This window comes from Peromyscus californicus, unplaced genomic scaffold (genome assembly GCF_007827085.1).
Source record: "Peromyscus californicus insignis strain IS unplaced genomic scaffold, ASM782708v3 Scaffold_2__1_contigs__length_46816999, whole genome shotgun sequence".
Classification (NCBI taxonomy): Eukaryota; Metazoa; Chordata; class Mammalia; order Rodentia; family Cricetidae; genus Peromyscus; species Peromyscus californicus.
In genome coordinates this window covers 4,968,346-4,989,754 of record NW_026294540.1, presented here as the reverse complement: position 1 = coordinate 4,989,754, position 21,409 = coordinate 4,968,346, and the positions used below count along the sequence as shown (strand labels likewise).

Here is a 21,409-nt window from a genome sequence, read left to right as displayed (position 1 = left end):
TTGGAAAAAAAAAAACGCTTTATTCAAGGGAGTGATGGCGGGTCACTAAGTTGGAGATCAACTTCTCTTTAGGGATTTGTTTTAGTGATGCTTACACTACAAGAGAGGTTTTACTACAGACTGGCAGGAATCAACTTTCATTTGATATACAATATATATTAATATACACCAATATAGAGGAAACGTATTTACAGGGTTAAATAGCCAACGTTCAAAACAGAGCATTTGCGACAATGAAAAGGAGCAAACATATGTACAAAAAACGCTAAGTCTAAACGATTCGAGTGATCCCCTCCACAAAGGGGACAGGGTGAGAGCTGCAGCCTCTGTCCTCACGATCACAGTTCCATCTCCTTGCAGACGTCATCACGGCATCCTGAAACACAGTAAACCTGAGCCTGAGGATAGGCTGTCCCTTGGATGGTGGGATGAGCAGGCTGAATCCCATTGGAGATCATTAGTTCTGATAAGAGAGTGGCACCATTGTGGGAGCCCATTTTCGGGTTCCTCGTGGCTTTACCCAGCAGGTCCGCATAGAGGATGATTAGGACCACGGGCCTGAGTGCAGGTGTCTGGGATGGTCTGCACTTGGCTGTGCTGGGGGGGGAGGTCTTTTGCTCCACCCCTTGGCGTCTCTATAAATACCCTGGGGCAGAGATAGTCAGGGCCCTTTGGAAAAGGTTCCAGACCTTCTCAAGGCTATCCTTCATTTTCTATCTGTTTATCTCTGCAATAAATCCTTCTATTTAATATTTCCTGCTGCTCACACTCAAGGAAACTCTGGGGAGCTGTGGGGTTGGTGGGTAAACACCCCACACACCATGACCTGCCTTCCCTCACCATGACCCTTTCGCTTTCTCTGGTCCATCCTGAGACCCTCAGGGTAAATAAGGACAGCTGCTTGTTTCTCTTTCTGTGCCTGATAGTCATGTAACGCCGCCACCTTGTCTATCCTATGACTTTCAGAGACCATGGGGACTAGAACTGGAGATTAATGGCACAGCACGGATGAGACTTTGGGTTCTACGTATAACATCACCAAACAGAGAAAAGGAAACTGAGCCTGGGCTCGGAAAGAGGGTGAAGGGCCAGGAAATTGAACGTATGCTGAAGTTCAAGGACTACAAGTATAGGCACCAGACTGGGACCCATCACAGGAAAGTCAGAAAACATGGGATGGGGGGATGGGGAAGAGCCAGGCAGTGGTGGCGGTGCACGCCTTTAATCCCAGCACTTGGGAGGCAGAGGCAGGCAGATCTCTGTGAGTTCAAGGCCAGCCTGGGCTACAGAGTGAGTTCCAGGAAAGGTGCAAAGCTACACAGAGAAACCCTGTTTTGGGGGGGAAAAAAAAAAGAGTTGGTAAGAAAATCAGAGACAAAAATAAGAGGAGCTACATACCAATGGCTGGTTCTGCCTTCTCATCCTTGGCGTCAGAGAAACATGCTTCCGCGTGTACTAGGGCAGTGACAGATATGGTGTGGCCTTGGAGAGAGGAGGAGGGAGTTCAAGTCTAGGGTGAGGATCCGGGCCTCTGCTGCACTACCTCGGACTTCAGTCCCTCATCCCTCTGCTCCTGTCCCGGGGTCTTCGTCCCCTTACCTGGCCACTCAGGACAGGCTCTGGTGATCTTTTTCCAACCCAGACTCCACCATAATGTCAAGGGGCAGTGCCGGTGTTCTGTTCTTCCTAGAGGCTGGCACAGTCTCCATGACTTTTTGTGCCTGGCAGTGGCTCTCCCACCCCCACCCCTGGGTGCTGCCTCACACTGCCCATCTCAATCATTGCTGCCAGTTTTCTCTCTCCTCTGTAACCTTGCTCCCATGGAGTTCTCCAATGCGGGGAGATTGGAGGAGAGAGCTGGAATATATTGTCCCCTCCCTAACCACTCAGTTAACTATGGCCTTTATAAACAGGTGTGCCCGTCAAGGGCCAGGAGTTGTGTCTGTCTTCTGCAGTAGAATGACAACCCAACACACGTGTTGATGAATATCCTGGGCCTGTGATGACCCGAGGGACTTGGTGGACATTGGGATGTCACAACAGTTCCATCGCTGACAAGGGACATTAAACACAAATTGACAGGCTGAACAAGAGGGCCAGGTCCCCCTTGTTCCTTCTCTTACAGAGAACAGATGAGTGGTGACCTAAAGGAAAGGGGCCAGGCAGTCTTTACGCTGCTGAGATGGTGGTAACTAGCGGGTCTGAGCACAAGGGACAGGATCAGAAGATGCGGACGCTCTCTGTGTAGAGCAGCGGAGGTGGATCGGATAAAAGCCCCTTGAACCTGCTGGACGTAGCCTCACTCTGAGCCTGTGGCAGGCTGAGTGCCTGGGCGTGCTGCCCCTTCCCACGCACACTCTGTTACGACTGCCTTGCTTCAGAGAGGCTCAAGGGGCCACTGGACATTGGGGTCCCTGTTGGAAATATCTTCCGGGTTTACTCCTAGTCCCACAATATGGGAAACTGAGTCAGAGTGGAGGTGAGACGTGAGTGATGATGCACTCACCAGTCTTCTCCAGGACTTAGGAGCATGCACCAGCCTCCCAGTGGCCTGTTTTGTAACTCATCCCTCCCAGGAGTGGCCATACAAAAAGGTGTACAGTGAGAGGCAGGTCAGAGAATGGCTGAAGTTCTGAGGCCTGATAGAGCAACAAAGGAGGTGGACATCTCTCCCACCACCCATGTCGTGCCTGAGAGTGAGACCTGTGTCTCTCGATTCCTTAAGCTGTGGGTCAACATGAACCCCAAACCAAATATCGTATGCACCGTCTCCAGCAGATGGCCCACAATCACAGTCAACTGTGGCAGTGTCTGCACAGAACAGTGGGAGGCGGGGCTTGTGGAGAGGGTGAGTGTCAATTAGAAAAGAAAAAAAAGATGCTCGCAGCAGCGAGCACTGATTCTTGCACCGTAAAACAAGGAAAGACGGTAGGCATCTCTGCTGTCTGGTTCTACTCCCTGCCTGTCCCCTCTCATAGTCCCCAGAGCAGCACACACACCCCAGTCCTCCCAGGAACCCTTTCCCATATGGTTCTACCCCAAGAGGTCATGTACCTTCACGGTCTTCCTCGTCGCTGCTCCAGTCCCACTGCCTGTGGACATGCCAACCTTTAGAAACACAAACACCAGCGAGACAGTCAGTGGACAGTCTTCCCTGTTCCTTCTGTGTCTCTTGTCGTGATGGTGGGGTGTGGTTTGGAGGTGTGGTGTGCCCTCCAGCGGTGAGTGCAGCAGTGTTGAAGGGAGGCAAAACCTTTCGGAAGTGGCCTCAGGTGGGATGTGGCCTCAGCTGGCTTAGCAGGGGAAAGGTGCTTGCCGCCAAGCCTGATGACCTGAGTTTGACCCCGGGAATCCGCATGGTGCAAGAAGACTGACTCCCACAAGTTGCTCTCTGACCTCCATACTTGTGCTGCAGCACGTGCTCCCCCAGGCCCATCCACACTCACACACAGTAAATAAAGGAATGTCACAAATAGGTCACTGGGCCATCACCCCAATGTGGCGTTCTTGTGGTGTGCTCAGACCCTGCTTAGTTCCCGTCACATCTGACTCCCCTGTACTTCACCTTTTACTGCCCCTTTCTTTCATATGTACAAGTGTTGGGATGAGCCTAGATGATGCTCACAAAAGCCAGGAGGTGCTGTTGCCGTGCTAGTGTGTGTGTGTGTGTGTGTGTGTGTGTGTGTGTGTGTGTGTTGAAGTAGCTGAGATCAGGGAACATAGGCCAGGTGCCCATGAGATGATGGTATTATTCTCCTGCGTTGTAAACATATGTCCACCAGAGACATGAACTGCAGCCACAGGGCTGGGATTCTCGATGTTTATGTATTTGAACTGATATAATTCGGATAATGCGTTGTTTGGGTGGCTATGGTGTTGGATGGGAAAGAGAGGGCAAACATGAGGAGATCCGAACCTCCCTTCCCTTCATGCTCTCTTGTAGAGGAATTTGCTGCCGCATCTCATCACACATTACAAGGCTCACTGGGCATGTACAAAAGGACTAGGCATTCTGTAAAGTCCTCTGGATACTGAATCAATGAGTTTAACTTGGAGGCCCAGCTGGACTCCAGCAAGGCCCAGGGCCATCCTGTTCAGAAGCAATGAGAGCATTGGAAACAGAAGGGGCAAGGTGTTCACTTCAGGAGCCACCCTCACCCCTGAGCTGGTCATAGCCAGTAGACATTTGGACCTGTGTAGGGCACAGTAGGCCGAACAAGGTGAGGAGGGAGCTTTCTGCTTTCTGCACGTGAGCAACATCCCAGCTCAGGAGATGCTCATGAGGAGTGTGATTGTTGTCTAGAGCTGAGCTGATAGAGAAGGAGAAATTCTGGTCCTGTTGTCAGAGTCATGACCAGAATGCCTGTCAGTATGAAGAACATTTTTGGAAGTGGCAATGTAAAGATGTAACAGAGGCCTTCAGTGTTATGTTCTGAGGGCCACACATGAGAGCTAATGTAATAACCTGGAGCGAGGGGTCATGCCCCACCAATATACTAAGCTTGGCCTCTATTGGAGCCATGCCTTCATGCCCTACCCTCCCTGAGAGACCAATACCTTTCAGCTGTACTGGCTGTACCCTTGGAGGCTCCATCCAGTTTCAGTGTGCCAGGACCAGTTGGAAAGGGGACTTCCTATGGCAAGTGAGCCACAGATGCTATCTCTGTCCTGACCACAGGGAGTTTAGGCCTGGGAACCTGTGTCTCAGGAGCCACCCTGAAGTCGATCCTCCTGTCTCAGATTCCTACCACAATGCGGAGTGACCTGTGGCTGTACCAGAGGTCTCACGCCTAACAAAGGGCCGTGCCCAGTTCTCCATGCTTATGTTGTGGTAGGAAAAATGGCTTCTAAGTACTGTGACAGTAGAGGATTTCAATTGAGATCGGTGTGAAAAATCTTCGCCAATCAAATGCTATGATCTTATTCAGAGGCTAATGACGTTAAAGCTTCATTAATGAGCAATAAGGGTATTTATCTTTTGACCACAGTTGTGAAGCACACCTTGACCATTGAGAACCGAGTGAACATCTTTGAGTGAATGGGTTCTATTTTTGTGGTTGCTGCTCCTTGAGGTCTGTGTGACATCAAAGAACTGCATGCATATACAATTTAGGATAACCTTTTAGGTTTCCTGAGCACCTTTCGAATGTCTGTCGGTGGGAGGCTGCTCGTGTGTGGAAGCTTCCTCCTGTGTTTGTCCTGCCCGTTTTTGTAATATACAGTCACGTTCCCATGGGGATCACATTTTGTTTTGGAATGAAACTTGCTAAACAACCAAATGTGTATGAAGTCACACAGAGGGACCTTTGGGCTGTAACGCATGGATTCACACATAGACACACTATGCCCCCATTGCCCAACCCTACACCACCTAAAAGGAGCACCATTGCTCTCATGGAGTGCAGAGGTTGGTCATACTTCTCATCTGATCCTCAACAGTCATAATAGGAAGCTAAATCAAGTTGGCTGTCCACACTGAGCCAGCAGGACACTCCCACCCTTCTTTCGTCTAGATTGTCCCGAAGCGGGTGAGGGATTGTGCTGTACCTCTCTCTTTCCATTTCCCCTTGCACTGACCACTGACCCATAAATAACAGAGAGAGGGATCATTATGGAGATCAGCCTGTGCTATGTCCTGTGAAGTGGGTTCTGTTCACACAGGGACACAGACATGGAGATGTGAAAGCGTGGTCAATTCAAGGGAATCCAAGGGCATGGTGCAAATCTACTCCTGTCGAGAAACACCAGGTGGTGCTGGAGAGATGGCTCAGTGGTTGAGAGCACTGGCTGCTCTTCCAGAGGACCCAGGTTCAATTCCCAGCTCCCACGTAGTGGTACCATTACAGGTCGTAACTATCTGTAATGCAAGTTCCAGGGGATCCAAGACTCTCTGAGGGCCTCTGTGGGCACTGCATGCACATAGTGAATAGACAGATACGCGGGCAAAACACCAATACACATAACAACAAAACTGAAAAAAAAAAAAGAAACCTGAGGTGTTCATGAATGATGTCTGCTGTTGTGTTACTGTTGGCTAATGCAAAACGGTCTTCTAGTGAGGAAAGAGATGTATCAGGACTAAGCTGCTACGGAATGTTTGTGACATTTTGTGACATTTGCCACTCCCGTAAAATCCCATTGGCATGTCTGTCTGTGCTGTGCCATGTGTCTGTGTTCTCACAATCGTATTGTGATACCGTTGGAAACACCACCTGCTAGAACGCTACTTCTGTATTCTACACAGATGCAATCAACCTACTAGAGTATTCCATGGGTTCCTCTGATCTTCTGTGATGATGGAAGTGATCCCTCAGGGTCTCCAGGATTACTAGGAAGAGAGGGAGGCACCGTCAGTATTCCTGGGGCTGCTGCTCATGGATCATGCAAGAGCATCCGTGGACAGGGATTGGGCAAAGACAGAAGGCCAAGGGCAGGAGGAGGAGGGGGGAGTGGGAGGCAGGAAATCCAGCTCTCCAGGCATCCTAGCATGTAACACTATCTAAACAGGATGAACATGAAGCGTATGCTGGGCCCCAGGGACCTAGTCCCCTGCCTCCTCTGTCCTGTAAGTAGTTGACCTCGACTGCCATCATCTTCTCGGTAACTTCTGGGACCTTTTCTTCCCCAGATCTCCGTTTGCTTCTGTGGGTATCCTCTTCCTAAAGGATTCGTTTACTAGACAAAAATGTGACCTTTGCCAGGTATGGTGGTGCACGCCTTTAATACTATCCCTCAGGAGGCAGAGGCAGGTAAATCTGTGTGTTCAAGGTTACATAGTTCCAGGCCAGCCAGGACTACAAAGTGATGTCTTATATCAAAACAAAACAAAAAAACGTCTGTTGCCGGGCGGTGGTGGCGCACGCCTTTAATCCCAGCACTCGGGAGGCAGAGCCAGGCGGATCTCTGTGAGTTTGAGGCCAGCCTGGTCTCCAAATCGAGTTCCAGGAAAGGCGCAAAGCTACACAGAGAAACCCTGTCTCGAAAAACCAAAAAAAAAAAAAAAAAAAAGTCTGTAAAGAGAATGGAATTCTTTTTGAGATAATTTCTAACTATGGAAACAATGAAAGGCTGTCATTTCCAAATAACCACCTCAAAGGTATGGCAATTTTCCTTGTCTTCCTTTTGTACAGAAGGTGCAGTGGACCCACGGGGTTGATGGCTGACGAGCTCACATGAGGCTCCCACAGGGGGACAATTCAGCTTAGTTAGTGTGTGGTGGCTCCACTCCCTATCTAAGGTATGCCACAGGTGTGCTACAAGGGAGCTGGACTCAAGAGTAACAGCCAGTTGGAACTTTTTGTTCCAAGGTCTTTTAGACATGCCTGCTAGGGAATTTGAGTGTCTGTAAGGGTTTAGATGATCATCTCATTAAGTACAGTCAAATAACTCCAAGATGCTTATCTGCTGTGAGCAAGGGATGAGGAAGAGCTCACGCAGCCTTGGCAGATGTTGACTTACATTGTGTTAAAGGTACCTCACCTACCCACGGGGGCTATTCAAATTTCACATTAATGAATTCTGTGTATGCTTTTTATTTCGGGTGGGGGGGCGTTGAGACAGAGTTTGTGTAGCCCTGGCTGTCCTAGAACTAACTTTGTAGACCACGCTGGCCTTGAACTCACAGAGATCCGCCTGCCTCTGCCTCCCAAGTGCTGGGATTAAAGGCGTGCCCCAGCACTGCAGGCCTCCCTCCGTGTGTGCTTTTGAATGCAGCATTGCAGCCTTGGACTGTGTGAACACTGTGGCTGTTTTCCAGTGATGGGCGGTGTTGGGAGCTCCATAGGGTGGAATCGCACCAGGTGGTTGCCTGAGCTTAAACACCCGGGCATGGTGACTACAGATCCCATGACTTGGACTAGACTATGGGTCTGGAGCTCAGAGCATCCACCTTGGGACTCACGCCTAGCTCCTCTTTGGCCTCTGACCATACAGAGCCATGAGCCTGGACCAATCAGCTCTGCAGTCTCTCTGCATGTATGAAACTGATCTTGACACTAAGCCATGCTTGGGTTGAAGGAATAAAAACTTATGTGAAGTGTGCACTTTGTTTTTGTCTTGTTTGTTTTGGAGTGTGGGGGTTTATTCCACCTCCAACCCTCATGTACACAAATACACACTACCAAAATAATATAGCTGCTTCCAGAAGTTGCAGACGGTCCTAACTTCTCTTTGCATCACCAACTCTGTTCACTATAGCCCATTTCTCCTTTCTAACCGGGATCTATAATCAGGATGGATTTCTCAACAAAAACAGGCAAGGAAAATCTATCCCTCTGTAGTACTTAAAATGACCTCAGCATATGAGTTTGGAACACTTACTGTTTTCCTTGTCTGAGGATTCCACCTGTAGTCACAGAAAGGAGAATGACGTAAGGATCAGATGATCGTACCCAGTCCTGTTTGCTCGGGTCTCTCGTTCACTATGGTGGCATTAGAAAACTGCATGGGGAACAGTGATCTACACAACGTCCCTAAAGTGAAGTTAGACAAGAGCTGGCTCCCGTTGGTAGCTGATACTGATACTTAGGAAGATCGTCTTGAATTGGGCATCAGTGGGCAACAGACTTGCACTTGGCATTTCTCCAGAAAGGAGATTTTGTGTATAGAGTTTAATGTCTAATGTCTACCTACCCATGATCCCCAAAGAAGGAAATCCGTAAAACAACGTGTCTACCTCAGACAAAGGAGGACACATCTTACCTTCCAGATAGACTGTTCCTCATCCTCTTCTGAGAAGTCACAGGGGACTACCTCCATGATGACCCTGTTGGAAACTGGTAGGAAGCAGGCTACTGTCAGTCCACTGGCCTTACTGACGAGAGACTCAAGAACTTGTGTGGTGTGGACACAGAGCTGGAGGGGGCGGAGGGGGCCCATTGACATGTGGTTTCAGTTGCTGCTGGGACACGCTCCTTTGTGGGTCAAAGAAGAAAAAGGAGTGAACCCAGAAGGAAATGGAAGGTACTAGAAAGTCCTGCAGCGTGGCACAGATGAATGCAGTGCCAGAGAGGAAGACTCCACTAACCCTTAAACAGTACTGACTGACCCAGCAAGAACAAAAACGATGGCCCAGTTGAACTGAACATTGGCTGTCATCAAATGATGTCGCTGAAAAATCCACATTAAAACCCAGCTGTGGTGAGGCACACAAGTATCCTCAGCACTCGAGAAGCTGAGGTAGGAGGCTATCCAGAGGTTGGAGACCAACCCAGGGTACATACTGTTGTAAATAGGTGTTTGTTTCTGAGGTTACTAGTGATTGACTGAATTTACATTCATCGAACACAGAAATGTGTGACCTAACACAGTTACAGTTTTCTCTGAAATGCACAACACTGACTATATAGAGTCATTATTGATTCAAGGACTGAATTTTCACACACCGTCATTGGGATATGTGGGCTCCACCCTGCTGGGTGGCCACAAGCGGATCCTTGTTCCATGGACAAAATGTCTCTTCCTCTGAGGAACATCTTCATCTGGGATGCAACAACCTAGGAGACAGAAGAGGTTGAAGACAATTGTTGACATTGTACATTGGCTAAATTTTAATAGTTATTTATAGTAAAACACTGTCTTGACTGGCATATAATAACTGCATATTTGAGGCAAGTCTGTTATGAAATATGTTTATCATCCAATGATAGCATTTTCAACATGACTTACACATTACTGTTTGTGGTGAAGGTTAATTGTGTAATTTGGGGCAACATGGGGTAGAACTAGAGGACATCACATAGAGTGAAATAAGCCAGATACAGAGCAAAGTCTGTTCCATCTCACATGTGGGATGTTAAGAAATGACTCACTGGGCAGTGGTGGTGCACGCCTTTAATCTCAGAACTCAGGAGGCAGAGACAGGCGGATCCCCATGAGTTCAAAGCTAGCCTTGTCTATAGAGTGAGTTCCAGGACAGCCAGGGCTATGCAGAGAAACCCTGTCTCCAAAAGCCAAAAACAAAATAAAACCAACCAACCAACCAACCAACCAACAAAACAAAACAAAAACAAAAACAAAAACCAATGGATCTCCGTGAGGTAAGAGTAGACCTGTGGTTGGCAGACACTGAGAAGGCCATGTTACAGGTGGACTTTAGGAATATGTTGTTTAAAAAAAATCGTGTGTGTGTGTGTGTGTGTGTGTACAGAAGAGGGTGTTGGATCTCATGGAGCTGGAGTTAGAGGTGGTTGTGAGCTGCCTGATGTGTTGCTGATGACTGAACCCTAGGACAGAAGATGCCCCTAACTGCTGAACCATTTCCCCAGCCCAAGTTCTGGGGTTTTACTGTTCAGTCTGTGACTGTCCTTAACAAAAAGCACCAATTGGGTGGGACATTAAGACAATTGACATTCAGAGTTGTCACTGTAAGTTGGGTCTTGGTTTCTGTCGTTTTGTTGAGTTTACGGTGTTTCCTCAGACCTCTTGATTCACTGTCCCAGTGCTGTTTGTCCCGTGCGGCCCCTTGGGTGTGTGTGTCCTTTTCTCTAGTCCTTCCAGTGTCCTCTGTAGAGCTGGCTTAGCGATCATAAATTCTTATATTCTGATTATTTTTTTTTAATCATAGAGAGTTTTTATTTTGTTTTGTTCAATTTTAACAGATAGTTTTGCTGGGTATAATAGTCCCGGTTGACAGTTGTGGTCTTTAAGAGCTTGAATCCATTTCTCCAGGGACTCTGGCTTCAAAGTGTCTATTGTCCAATCACCTGTTGCTCTACTGTTGCCTGCCTTTATAGATTACTTGGCCTTTTTCTCTTGCAGCTTCCAATAGCCTTTCTTTGTTCTGTGTGGGGAAGTTTTTTGTTTTTTTGTTTTGTTTTGTTTTTTGTCTTGTCTATGTGGTATCCTGAAGTCCTCTTGGGCCTAAAGTGGCAGGGGCTCAGTGGAGGAAGTCAGTATGTGCCCATGTCATCTGGTTTGAGCATCTAGACGAAGGCTTGGAAGAGAATGAGCAGTGGCCACACCTCCTACTCACAGCCCACTCACGGGAGCAGAGTGGACGTGTTGTATCTTAGCTACAGCCTGTGACGCCACACAGGACACTTTCTGAATGCCAGCCAAGCCCTCTCTGCCTCCATCATTAAGTAAGTACCTCATTGAACTTAGGGCACTGTACCATGTCACCAGTGTCTCAGCAACTCCCAGACAGCTTGAAGCCCGTCTCCACAGAAATCCCACTTAGTTTCCTTCTAGCAACTCTGGAATTTGAGTGCTATAATATGATGTTGGCTCTGAGCACCTCTCTCTCTCTCTCTCTCATGTCATGGTATGTGTGCAGAAGTCAGATGCCAATTTCCAGTGTCATACCTTGCCTTCATACTTGAGCCTGGGTCTCTCTTGTTCACTGCTGTGTACTACAAGCTCGCTGGTCCTTACACTCCCAGTAGGGGCGGGTACGGTGGGATCACACACACTGGCACGACTTTGCTCAGCTTTTACACGGGGATCTGGGGATCTGAACTCAAGTTGTCAGGCTTGCTATGAGCTCTTTACCCACTGAGCCGTCTCCCCAGTCCTGAATTTGGATATCGAGAAGAGTTTCTCTTGTCCTTTCATGGAGTGTCTATGGCTAGGTTGAGTGTCAAGATTCTCCCCCGGGTGGCCATGCTGTCCTGTGCCCACTCTCCAGGAGACTGTACAAAAGCTGGAAGCAGGAAATGTACTAATACTACTAGTAAAACATTTAAGTCAGCCAGTCTGAGAGAAGAACTACAAATACGTGTCAAGTAATATGAAAAACGAACTTTAAAGTCGGTAGGAAATTGGAAATGGACGGTGACACGCAGGGGAAATACATCATGTGACACCAAACTGGCTCCTCTGAGGTGAGTGGGCATACCTCTGTAGCAGCATTTCAGATTTCCCATCTCAAGAGAATTCTAGGTACCAACCTAAAACCTGTCTGCACTGCTCTCAGACGTGAACCGTTCAGTACGCAGAGACAGTTGGAAGGCCAGACGTGCGTACGCACGTTGCCACGGTGACCATTCATTATAGAATGTTCAGAGCACCTGCCTTTTTATGGGATGCTGTTGTAGTGCCACGTGGGAAGTGTCTCACATGTCCGCGTGTGTCATGCAAGATGATGTGTTTTGTTTCAAAAACTGGATCCCAGACCCACACGGTATTATATACTGTGCTTAACATTGTTTTTCCCTTTTATGTTGTGGCTTGAACTTGGTGCTAGCCAGCAGGCAGTCTCCACTCCTGTCCGTGTTTATTAAAACAAGTGAGTAAAGAATGTCTGCCACTATTTTTTTCCTTGATCACGGAAATATGATGAAAGAAGGATGGGAACTATCCTAACAATTTGCTGGGCGGTGGTGTTGCACACCTTTAATCCCAGCACTCAGGAGGCAGAGCCAGGCAGCTCTCTGTGAGTTCAAGGGCCAGCCTGATCTACAAATCAAGTTCCAGGATAGCCGGAGCTGTTATACAGAGAAACCCTGTCTCAAAACACAAAACAACGACAACAACAACAAAACCAACTAACCAACCAAACAAACAAAAAGAACATGTTGAGAATAAAAAAGAGGTTCAACTCCTCAGCTGAAATATCAACCGTTGTTCCCGAATGTGTGCAGACAGCTGGTGTATTCAGGTAAACGTGGTTACTTTTCCACGATTACAGTGGCGTAACTTATGGGAACCCCCTTCTATGTGTTTCCTCCCCAACAAACCAGCGGGGAAGGCAGAACTGTTTCTAAAGACAGGCAAATACTCCACTCTCCCATCCAGTCTTGAAAGCAATGGAACAGGGATCATCATCTGCCCCAACTGCATCAAGGCACTCCTAAAGGAGACGTGAGACAGAATACATGTACGAGTGTCCGGAGGGGCTAACATCTCAAACCAGAGTTTTCTAGGCTTTGCTATGAGCGCTTAAGCTAAGTATCATCCTCATTCTACTTCCCAAATTATCTCTCTTTTGTTGTTGTTGTTGTTTTTCAAGACAGGGTTTCTCTGTGTAGCAGTTCTGGCTGTCCTGGAACTCCCTTTGAATGCTGGGATCAAAGGTATGCGCCACTACCACCTGGCTACTCCCAAATATTCTTACCAATAAGAGGCTGAGCAGCCTGGTAGACATGTATAACCTGTGGGCCACTGGCCACATGAGGTGGGAGACAGCTATGAGTGTGCCCCCACCCAAAATCATAAACTTACTGAAAATACGAGTGTGTGCGTGTCCGTGTGATTAGGAAACAAAACAAAACTTTATTTGACAACAGCATGTCACTTATGTCAAAAGGTGGGACCTGTCTAGGGCCTTAACCGACACTGACTCTCTAGGACTCATGTGAGACCAGCACCTGTAGGGAAGTCATTACATGTTGAGAAGGGGAATGAAGAGATAGCGAAGATGCCGATATTAAGAAAATGAATTAAAAAGACATTTGAGGAAAAGAACTATGCTGATTATATTTCTATTAACAACATCGGAGACTGACTTCCAGGAGGACTGCCTGTGGTGGATTAAAGAGAGTGGCGTCTGTAGGCTCATATATTTGAATTCTTGGTCCCCGGTTGGTCAACTGTTGGGAAGGGTTAGGAGGGGTGGCCTTGTTGGAGGAGTGTGTCACTGGGGGGTGGGTTTGGGGGTATTGAAAGCAGGTGTCGTTTTCAGTTAGCTCTCTGTCTGCCTGTGCTTGTAGAGCAAGTGTGAGCTCTCAGCTCCCATGCCTCCCTGCTTGCTGCCATGCTCCCTACCACCACGGTCATGGATTCTAACTCTCTGGAACCATGAGCCCCAAATCAAATGCTTTCTTTTATAAGTTGTCTTGGTCATGGTGTCCTGTCACAGCAGTAGAAAAGTGACTAAGACACTGCCATTGAGTTTGGGCTGTCCTGTGACACATATAAGTTCCGGGCTGATCAGGTCTGCATAGAGACACTGTCTTAGAAAAAAAAAAGTGTTTCCATAAATCTGCAGTACGTATTGATTGATGTTATCTAGAATTTTTGAACTGTGCATCTTTGATACAGTTACTAGTAGGAATAATTCACCAATTTTTTTTTTTTTGTGTGTGTGTGTATGTTGAGAGACAGGCGATAGTTCTTTACTCAAGGTTGGCCTTGAATTCATGGTTATCCTCCTGTCTCAGCCGCCTGAAGACTGGGATTGCTGATGTGCAATATCACACCTGGTTTTTCTACTCACTTTCTCTGACTAGTATGTTTGAAGTGTGTGTGTGTGTGTGTGTGTGTGTGTGTGTGTGTGTGTGTGTCACATGCAAGAAAGCATGAGACTCTCCACTTCCATCCATTTTCCTGCAAAAGATACAGTTTCATTCTTTTTTATAAAGAGGCTGAATAAACTTCTATGTATATATACACCGTATTTTCCAAATCTGTTCATCTGTGAATGGACATCTGATTCCATCATGTGGCTGATGTGCATAGTGGACCACATTCACGGCTGTGTAGGTCTCTCTGTGCATGCTGACTTGGATTCCTGGGGATATTCCCAGGACGGATCTAGTTCTATTGCATGATGGTTCTGGTCTTAATTTTTCAAGGGTCCTCCCTGTGATTTCCACAGTGACTGCACTTCCATCCCCACGAGCGCTGTGCAAATGTGTCTCCATCTTGCATCCTTGCTGGCATTCACAGTGCTTTGCTTTCTTGTGGATAGCTGTCCTGACTGGGTTGAGATGGGATACCAGTGCAGTTTTGATTCCTGTTTCCAGGATGGTGAAGGATGTTGAACATTTTTCGTACCTTTATTGGTCATGTGTGCTTCATTTGGTGTTTCTTCGTTTCATCTGCCCGTTTATCACTTAGATCATCTGGGTTTCGAGGGTCCCCGGAATTCTTCATATATTGGTGTGTGTGTGTGTGTGTGTGTGTGTGTGTGTGTGTGTGTGTACCACCATCGAGTGGATAGCTGGCAAAGACGTTCTCCCAATCAGTGCCTTGTCTTGCTGCTTGTTTTGCTGCTTCCTGTGCTGTATAGAAGCTTTTTAAGTTTCGTGCTGTCCCATTTGACAATCCTTGTTGCCGTTCCCCGAACCATTAAGAGTCTTCCCTGGGGGTTCCTCGTCCGTCCCTGTCTCTTGATGTGCCTTCCCCATGTTTCTCCTTCACAAAGTCTGTTGTCTTACATGGAGGTCTCTGACCCCTTCTTGACTATTTTTGCTGTTGCTGTGCATGTGCGGATGACATAGGGAGACCCACACTGTGGTACATGGTGGAGGTCAGAGAACAATTTTGTGGAGTCAGTTGTGACACGAATCTTAAAAGGTCTTATTAAAAAAAAAAACAGAACACCCAGAACCAGATATTGGGGTGAAAGCTGAAAGATCAGAGAAACAGGACAAGCCAGCCACGTTCTTACTTCCACAAAATCCTCAGCCTCAAGAGAGAGACTTCCTGTTTACTCACGCCTTTTATACCTTTCTGGGCCCTGCCATCTTCCTTCCTTCCTGGTGCTGGGATTAAAGGCATGTGTCACCACGCCTGGCTCTGTGTTTAATATAGGGCAGGCTCTGTCCTCTGATCCCCAGGCAAGCTTTATGGGGGTACACAAAATATTGCCCCAGTCCATTCTCTCCTTCCACCTGTGCATGGGTTCTGGGGATGGGGCTTGCCTCTTTGGGCTTGCATGTTAGTGCTTTTACAAAACCACTGAGCCATACCACTGGCTCCTTGAACTCATCTTTTCCAGGATGAGGGGCAGCCATCTACTTCATTCTGTAAGTAGATGTGCAAGTTCCCCGAACCACCTGCAGAGACTGTCTTGTTTCCAGTGTGTTTGGGCACATTCATCAAAATCGGGTGACTACTCCCATGGGGTGTGTTTTGGCTCCTCCACTCTGTCCCCTGTGGCTCTGTGACACACTATGAAGTTAGGTATTGTGATATTCCCAGCCTCGTGCTTTTTAAAATTTCAAACATTTTCTTTCCTTCCTTGAAATTGTTTACAGCATTGTTTTATAGGAATCATGGAGTATGACCAAAAACTTTAAAAAAGCAGCAAAGATTTCTGAAGGAAATCTTTATTTGAAATATATTATAACCAACTAAAGTATACAGTTCACATCAAATACAATTTAAAGAATTATCCCAAGTTGTATTTCTATATGAGCTACTGTGTGTGTGTGTGTGTGTGTGTGTGTGTGTGTGTGCTGTGATAGTAATGGAGGACCATATTGGGGGGGGAAGGGGGATGAGCTAGAATGGGAATGAGATACTTCTATAAAAATGGCATAATAAAACCCAATAATGATATAGATGAATCAAAATTTTAAAAATTGAAAGCACATAGAGAAACACAGAGGATAATTTACATACCAGTTTCTGTTCCCTCTTTCTTAATCCTCAGAATCCACGAAACATACTTCTGAACATACCAGGACAGTGACCATGATGGAGTGGCCTTGGGGAAAGGAGGACAGGGTTCAAGTCCAGGGAGTGCTCGCTGCTCCTGGTGTCTCAGAGCCCAGGGATTCCTCACATCTTTATCCCCGCCCCCCCACCAGCCACAGTCACCTCACTGTGCACTGGGGACGATGGCTGGAATCCTGACTGCTAGGCAGAGCCAGAGAATACCTTGAGCTGCTAGGACAGCTCAGCTCTGGAGGGAAAGGTATCCTGACTGTTCCTGGAGTCAGGCTATACCTGCTGTGATGGAGGATGATCTCCCTGCAGGATATAGCAATCCTGCTCCTCTCTTGGAGAGCTACTAGAGCTGATCTTTACTCAGCCCCCACTTAAGGGGGCTTCCCTGCGGAGCTCTGCTTATCTGACCCTAGATGTTACTTCTTTTGCTTCACTCTGCTGAAGGGGAAATCCCTGCAGAAACTTAGCAATCTCCTCATGCTCAGTTGAAAAGTTACTTTTTCTGCTCCATCTTTATCAGTCCCCTAAGGGACATCTCTGCCAGCTTCTTCTGTTCAGCTCCTCCTTGCTCAGCCCCACTAAGAGAACGTCTCTGCAAGGTTTTTTTGTTGTTGTTTTTTTTTTTTTTTTTTTTTGTGTGTGTGTGTGTGTGTGTGTGTGTGTGTGTATTCAGTCCACTAAGGGATGTCTTAGCAAGGTTCTTCTCTGTGCTGGCAAATGAAGATCTTCACACCCAAAACCCCTTTGAGAAAGAGATTTATTTGGGAAGGAGGAGTCCAGAGAGTGGCCTGCCTCTACCAGGGTGGGAAAGAACAGCCAACAGCTGAACAGGCAGGGTGGTTTATATAGGATCTCTCGGGGGCAGAGTTTCTCCAGGGAGAAGATTTTTCTGTCCAGGGATTGGTTAGTTTTGTGGGTTAGGGGCAGAGATGGCCCTGATTTCAGAGCCAAACTGTGTTTTTTTCACTGGCCTTTCTTAGCTTTTTGACGCTAATTCTAAGGCCAGGGCATATTTCTTTCACTGGCTCTGATTCTAGGGACAAAGTGTGTTTCTTTGGTATTGGTTTCAGAGTCAGGGCATGTTTCCTTGGTTCTGGGTTTGGGGATAAAGTGTTTCTTTCTCTGGCTCAGGTCCCAGATCCAGGGTGTGTTTATTTCCCTGGTTCTGGACTTCAGGGTCAGGGTGGGTTTCTTTAGCCAGCACTTTTCTCTACAAGCATGAAATGTGGGGAGTGGGCTGAGCTTCTGAATGATTAATCTCATTTAAATCAATGTAAAATAGCACGTTTTGTCATAGCTATGGTATTGGGTCGCAAAGACAAAGAGAGTCCAACAATGAGAAAAACTGACCTGCCCTTTCCTGGCGTTCTATTGCAGAGTTCGCTTGCCCTGATCAGCTTCCACACTCTCAAGTCCTCCCTCGGTACATGCATGCAAGGCTAGCTTTTTTGTGAGGTGCTAGGGACACTAATTCAGTGATGCTAACGCCAAGGCCTAGCTACACTCTTTGGATGGGCATAGTGTGCAGACGCAATAGAAATGTCAGGGATAGAATGAAGACAAACTGCTCAATCCAGGAGCCGTTCTTTTCTCCTGAGCCTAGCCAGAGCCCGGATGGACAGCTGTCTGCATCTGGGCACCACAGGCTGAGGGGTGGAATTTCCAGAAAGAGTAATATCTTATCCCAGGTGAGCATCATTTGTTTCTGGAACAAAAAAATACTTTAACAGTAGTGTCAACATCAGGACCACATGGTAGGTATCTGGAAGCAGATGAAAGATGGAGAGGGGTGCCTGGTCTATACTCAGGATGCTTGGGCCTGTGAACCTCTATCTCAGGGCCAACTTTGGTTGCCCTTCTCTTGTCTCAGATTCCCACCAGAATGTGGTATCATCTCTGGCCATTGCCAGGCCCTATTCAGGAGGAACTTTCAGCCCAGAGTTCATGCTAAAGATGGGTCATGGAAAAGGAACTTTGAGGCATTTTCAAAACAACTTGTGAATAAGGAAACTGTCAGTGAAGAACTCTGGCCAGTCAAATGCCATGAGCAGATACAGAGGGCACAGCGGGATGATGTTCCCAGTTAAATGAGGCTTCAACTTCTCCAGGAACAGTGATTGTGAAGCACGTCCTCATCAAACACTGTGAGCCTTTCCCAGGTTTGCATGGGAGTCCAGCGAGACCCCGGGGACAGCCAGGAGGACCCGGAGGGGATGTCAGCACACTGGCGGTGATGCTCAGGGAACCCGAAGACAGAGCAAGAAGAGATGGGAGAGAGGAGCAGGAAAAAATAAGCTCAAGGCAACTTATCCATGTGTGTGCCTGAAGGGCTTGCTGCAGGTCAGGGCCCAGCCCACCCTGCCTCTGCACCCAGAGGCTGAGCTCAGTTCCCGCCTTCTGCTTCCCATAGCATCCACGTACGCTGCTGTATGTACTGTATCTCTTGACGGTTTGTCCTTGATTAGCGTCATCCTTAGTTCAGAGTCTGAATCTGATTCTAAGCAGATGTTCCGTTACATTTACTGGCTAATCATTTAGAAATGACAATATCTAACTAAAAATGATTTGAAAATACAGACGTGCTACCATTAACAAGTCACTGTGACTAGCCAGGTAACATTTTTGCTTCCCGTTTGCCTTTTCTGTCCAAAGTCACGGCTGCCCAGGTCAGCTAGCTCCATCAGCGTGACAGTTCATCACAGAGTTCGGCATGTGGTAAGTGCCAGCACTCCTCCTCTGGCTGAACCAGGGATGTGGGCCAAGGACGCTGTGCCCCAGACTACAAGGAACAAGTTGGCTTTGAGCTGTCTGTCAATGGCCCTTGGGTGTGTCCCCTAATGAAACTGAGCATCTGCATCATGTTATTAGATACAACAACAGGGCTCTGATGTGCATTGGCTATGCATGTGGGGTCAGAAGGACCAGAGTGCTGGAAGATGTTAATCTGTCAGAATCTCTATCCTGAACCAAACCACGTGAGCTGTGTCTGCTTCTACATGTACCTTCTGGTTAATGTGTCTAATGTGACCACATTGTGATGATGGGCAGAGCCTGGGAAAACCCACAGACTATCCTCCTACTAGACAAAGGCTTAGGATCCAGTCCTTGGTGTTCAAGTGATACCATGGCTGAGTGATGAATGTAGGTGTACCTCCGAGTATCAGTGCCAGGATCCACGTTAAGTTAGTCTGGGCCATTCATTTCTGTTCCATCTCCCTGTGGGAATCTATTTTGTGAGGATACACACAGATCTGCACACATTCACAAGGACTCTCCCAGAGGCCTTCCCGCCCTCATGCCCACAAATCCACACACCACCAAAATGATGTAGCTGCTCCTGGGGACAGCAATAGTCTGTATTCTTCAATGGACCACAGGTTCCATTCACCAAACTCCCGTTCATTTTATCCAAAAGGAAACTGGGAGCCACCAGATGGATACTGTTCGACACAACCATGCAAAAAGTTCAACCTTTCTTAACATGAACTTTTTCTCAGTGTGTGAGTTAGTTGGGAATATGTATGTTTGTCGTTGTCTGTGGAGTCTCCTAGCCATTACAGAAATAAAGACACTAAGAGGGCCGGATTAAACCAAGTCCTGTTTGCACAGCACTTCAGTGACACTAGGGTTGGATGGAAATGGAGGTGAAGGCCATGACCCCCAAGTGAAGTGCAGAGAGAATTTAAGGAAACGGAAGGGCACTGTATGGAAGCACTTTCAAGTCCGTCTTGGGTAGCACATACAATATTCTCTCTGAAGGGGGAAAGGAATGCTGAGCAAAATGCTCGCTGTGCAAACTTGGTAAGAGATGGTGAGAACAACTGGGCATCAGTTGGCAACACACCTGCACTTTACCATCCTTTGCAAAGGCAATTCTGCCAAGTCCTGTACACGGTATGTAGTTTCAGGCTTGAAGTTGATTGACAGACAGAAACCAAGTGAACAACATTTCTATCTCAGACAAGGACAACTTTACCTTCATAAGAGGCAAATCCTCCTCCTCACAAGGAACCATCTCCATCAGGACCTTCAGGGAGTCAGAGAGGAAAACAGGAGATATCAGTGCATTTTTCTTGCTCTGGAGCCTCCCAGGTGGGGACACAGGGCTCTCGGGTGGATGGAGGCCACCAGTTGTCGCCGAGACGCAGCTGCTGCCTACACTTGGTGTCCTGGGTACACGAAGGAATTAAAAAGAGTGGAGTCATTTGCAAATGAAAAATGGATACAGCCGGGTGGTGGCGGCGGCGCATGCCTTTAATCCCAGCACTCGGGAGGCAGAGCCAGGCGGATCTCTGTGAGTTCGAGGCCAGCCTGGTCTACAGAGTGAGTTCCAGGAAAGGTGCAAAGCTACACAGAGAAACCCTGTCTCGAAAAACAAAAAACAACAACAAAAAAAACCCGGACACAAAAATGGAGGGAGCTCTGTGACAGGTGAATCCACGAGTCAGAGAGACGCTGCCAGCCGCCACGAGGACAAACAGCATGTGACGATGCCGGTGAGCCACGAGCCACGTGACAAGGTATAGATTAATAGAAATGGATTAATTTAAGCTGTAAGAACAGTTAGCAAGAAGCCTGCCATGGTCATACAGTTTGTAACCAATATAAGTCTCTGTGTTTACTTGGTCGGGTCTGACGGCTGTGGGACTGACAGGTGAGAGAGACTTGTCCTGACTGTGGGCCAGGCAGGAAAACTCCAGCTACAAATGGCATCAAATGTGGTGGCAAGAGTTTCCACCTAAAAACTGAGAAAAAAGATTCTAAAACGAAGCTAAAAACAGTTCCTAATTGTCTCTCTCAAATGAGCGGTAGCTGCTGGTTTGAGCTACTGGTGGGTTCCTGGAGTGTGCGCTCAACCTGCCGCCATACGGCGGGAATGAGGCCTCTGCAAGTGGCACATTAAGCTGCATGGTGGATTTAGCCTTTGCTAGTACAAAACAAAAAAAGAGGTTTCTGGGCTACACGCTGCTTGGCTGAAAGCATAGACCCACGATAGCTCCCAGAGCTGGCGGTAAACGTAGCCATGTTGGGAAGCTGAGGTGGGCGGAGCCAGCAGCCACAGCTGCTGCAGTTT

At 47.5% G+C, this 21,409-nt stretch overlaps 1 protein-coding gene across 1 annotated transcript; it reads right to left on the bottom strand.

Annotated features, from left to right (window-relative positions):
- Window positions 1-23: 23 nt before the first annotated feature.
- On the bottom strand, window positions 24-21,202 carry LOC128120724 (uncharacterized). The gene is made up of 9 exons (XM_052754929.1): window positions 21,193-21,202; window positions 16,288-16,485; window positions 9,384-9,494; window positions 8,701-8,774; window positions 8,320-8,344; window positions 6,260-6,328; window positions 3,055-3,108; window positions 1,399-1,482; window positions 24-376 (listed from the first exon to the last, which is right to left on the bottom strand). The coding sequence occupies exons 1-9, from the start codon at window positions 21,200-21,202 to the stop codon at window positions 339-341; spliced, it is 663 nt and encodes a 220-aa protein (XP_052610889.1). The 3' UTR covers window positions 24-338.
- Between the last annotated feature and the right edge of the window lie 207 nt (window positions 21,203-21,409).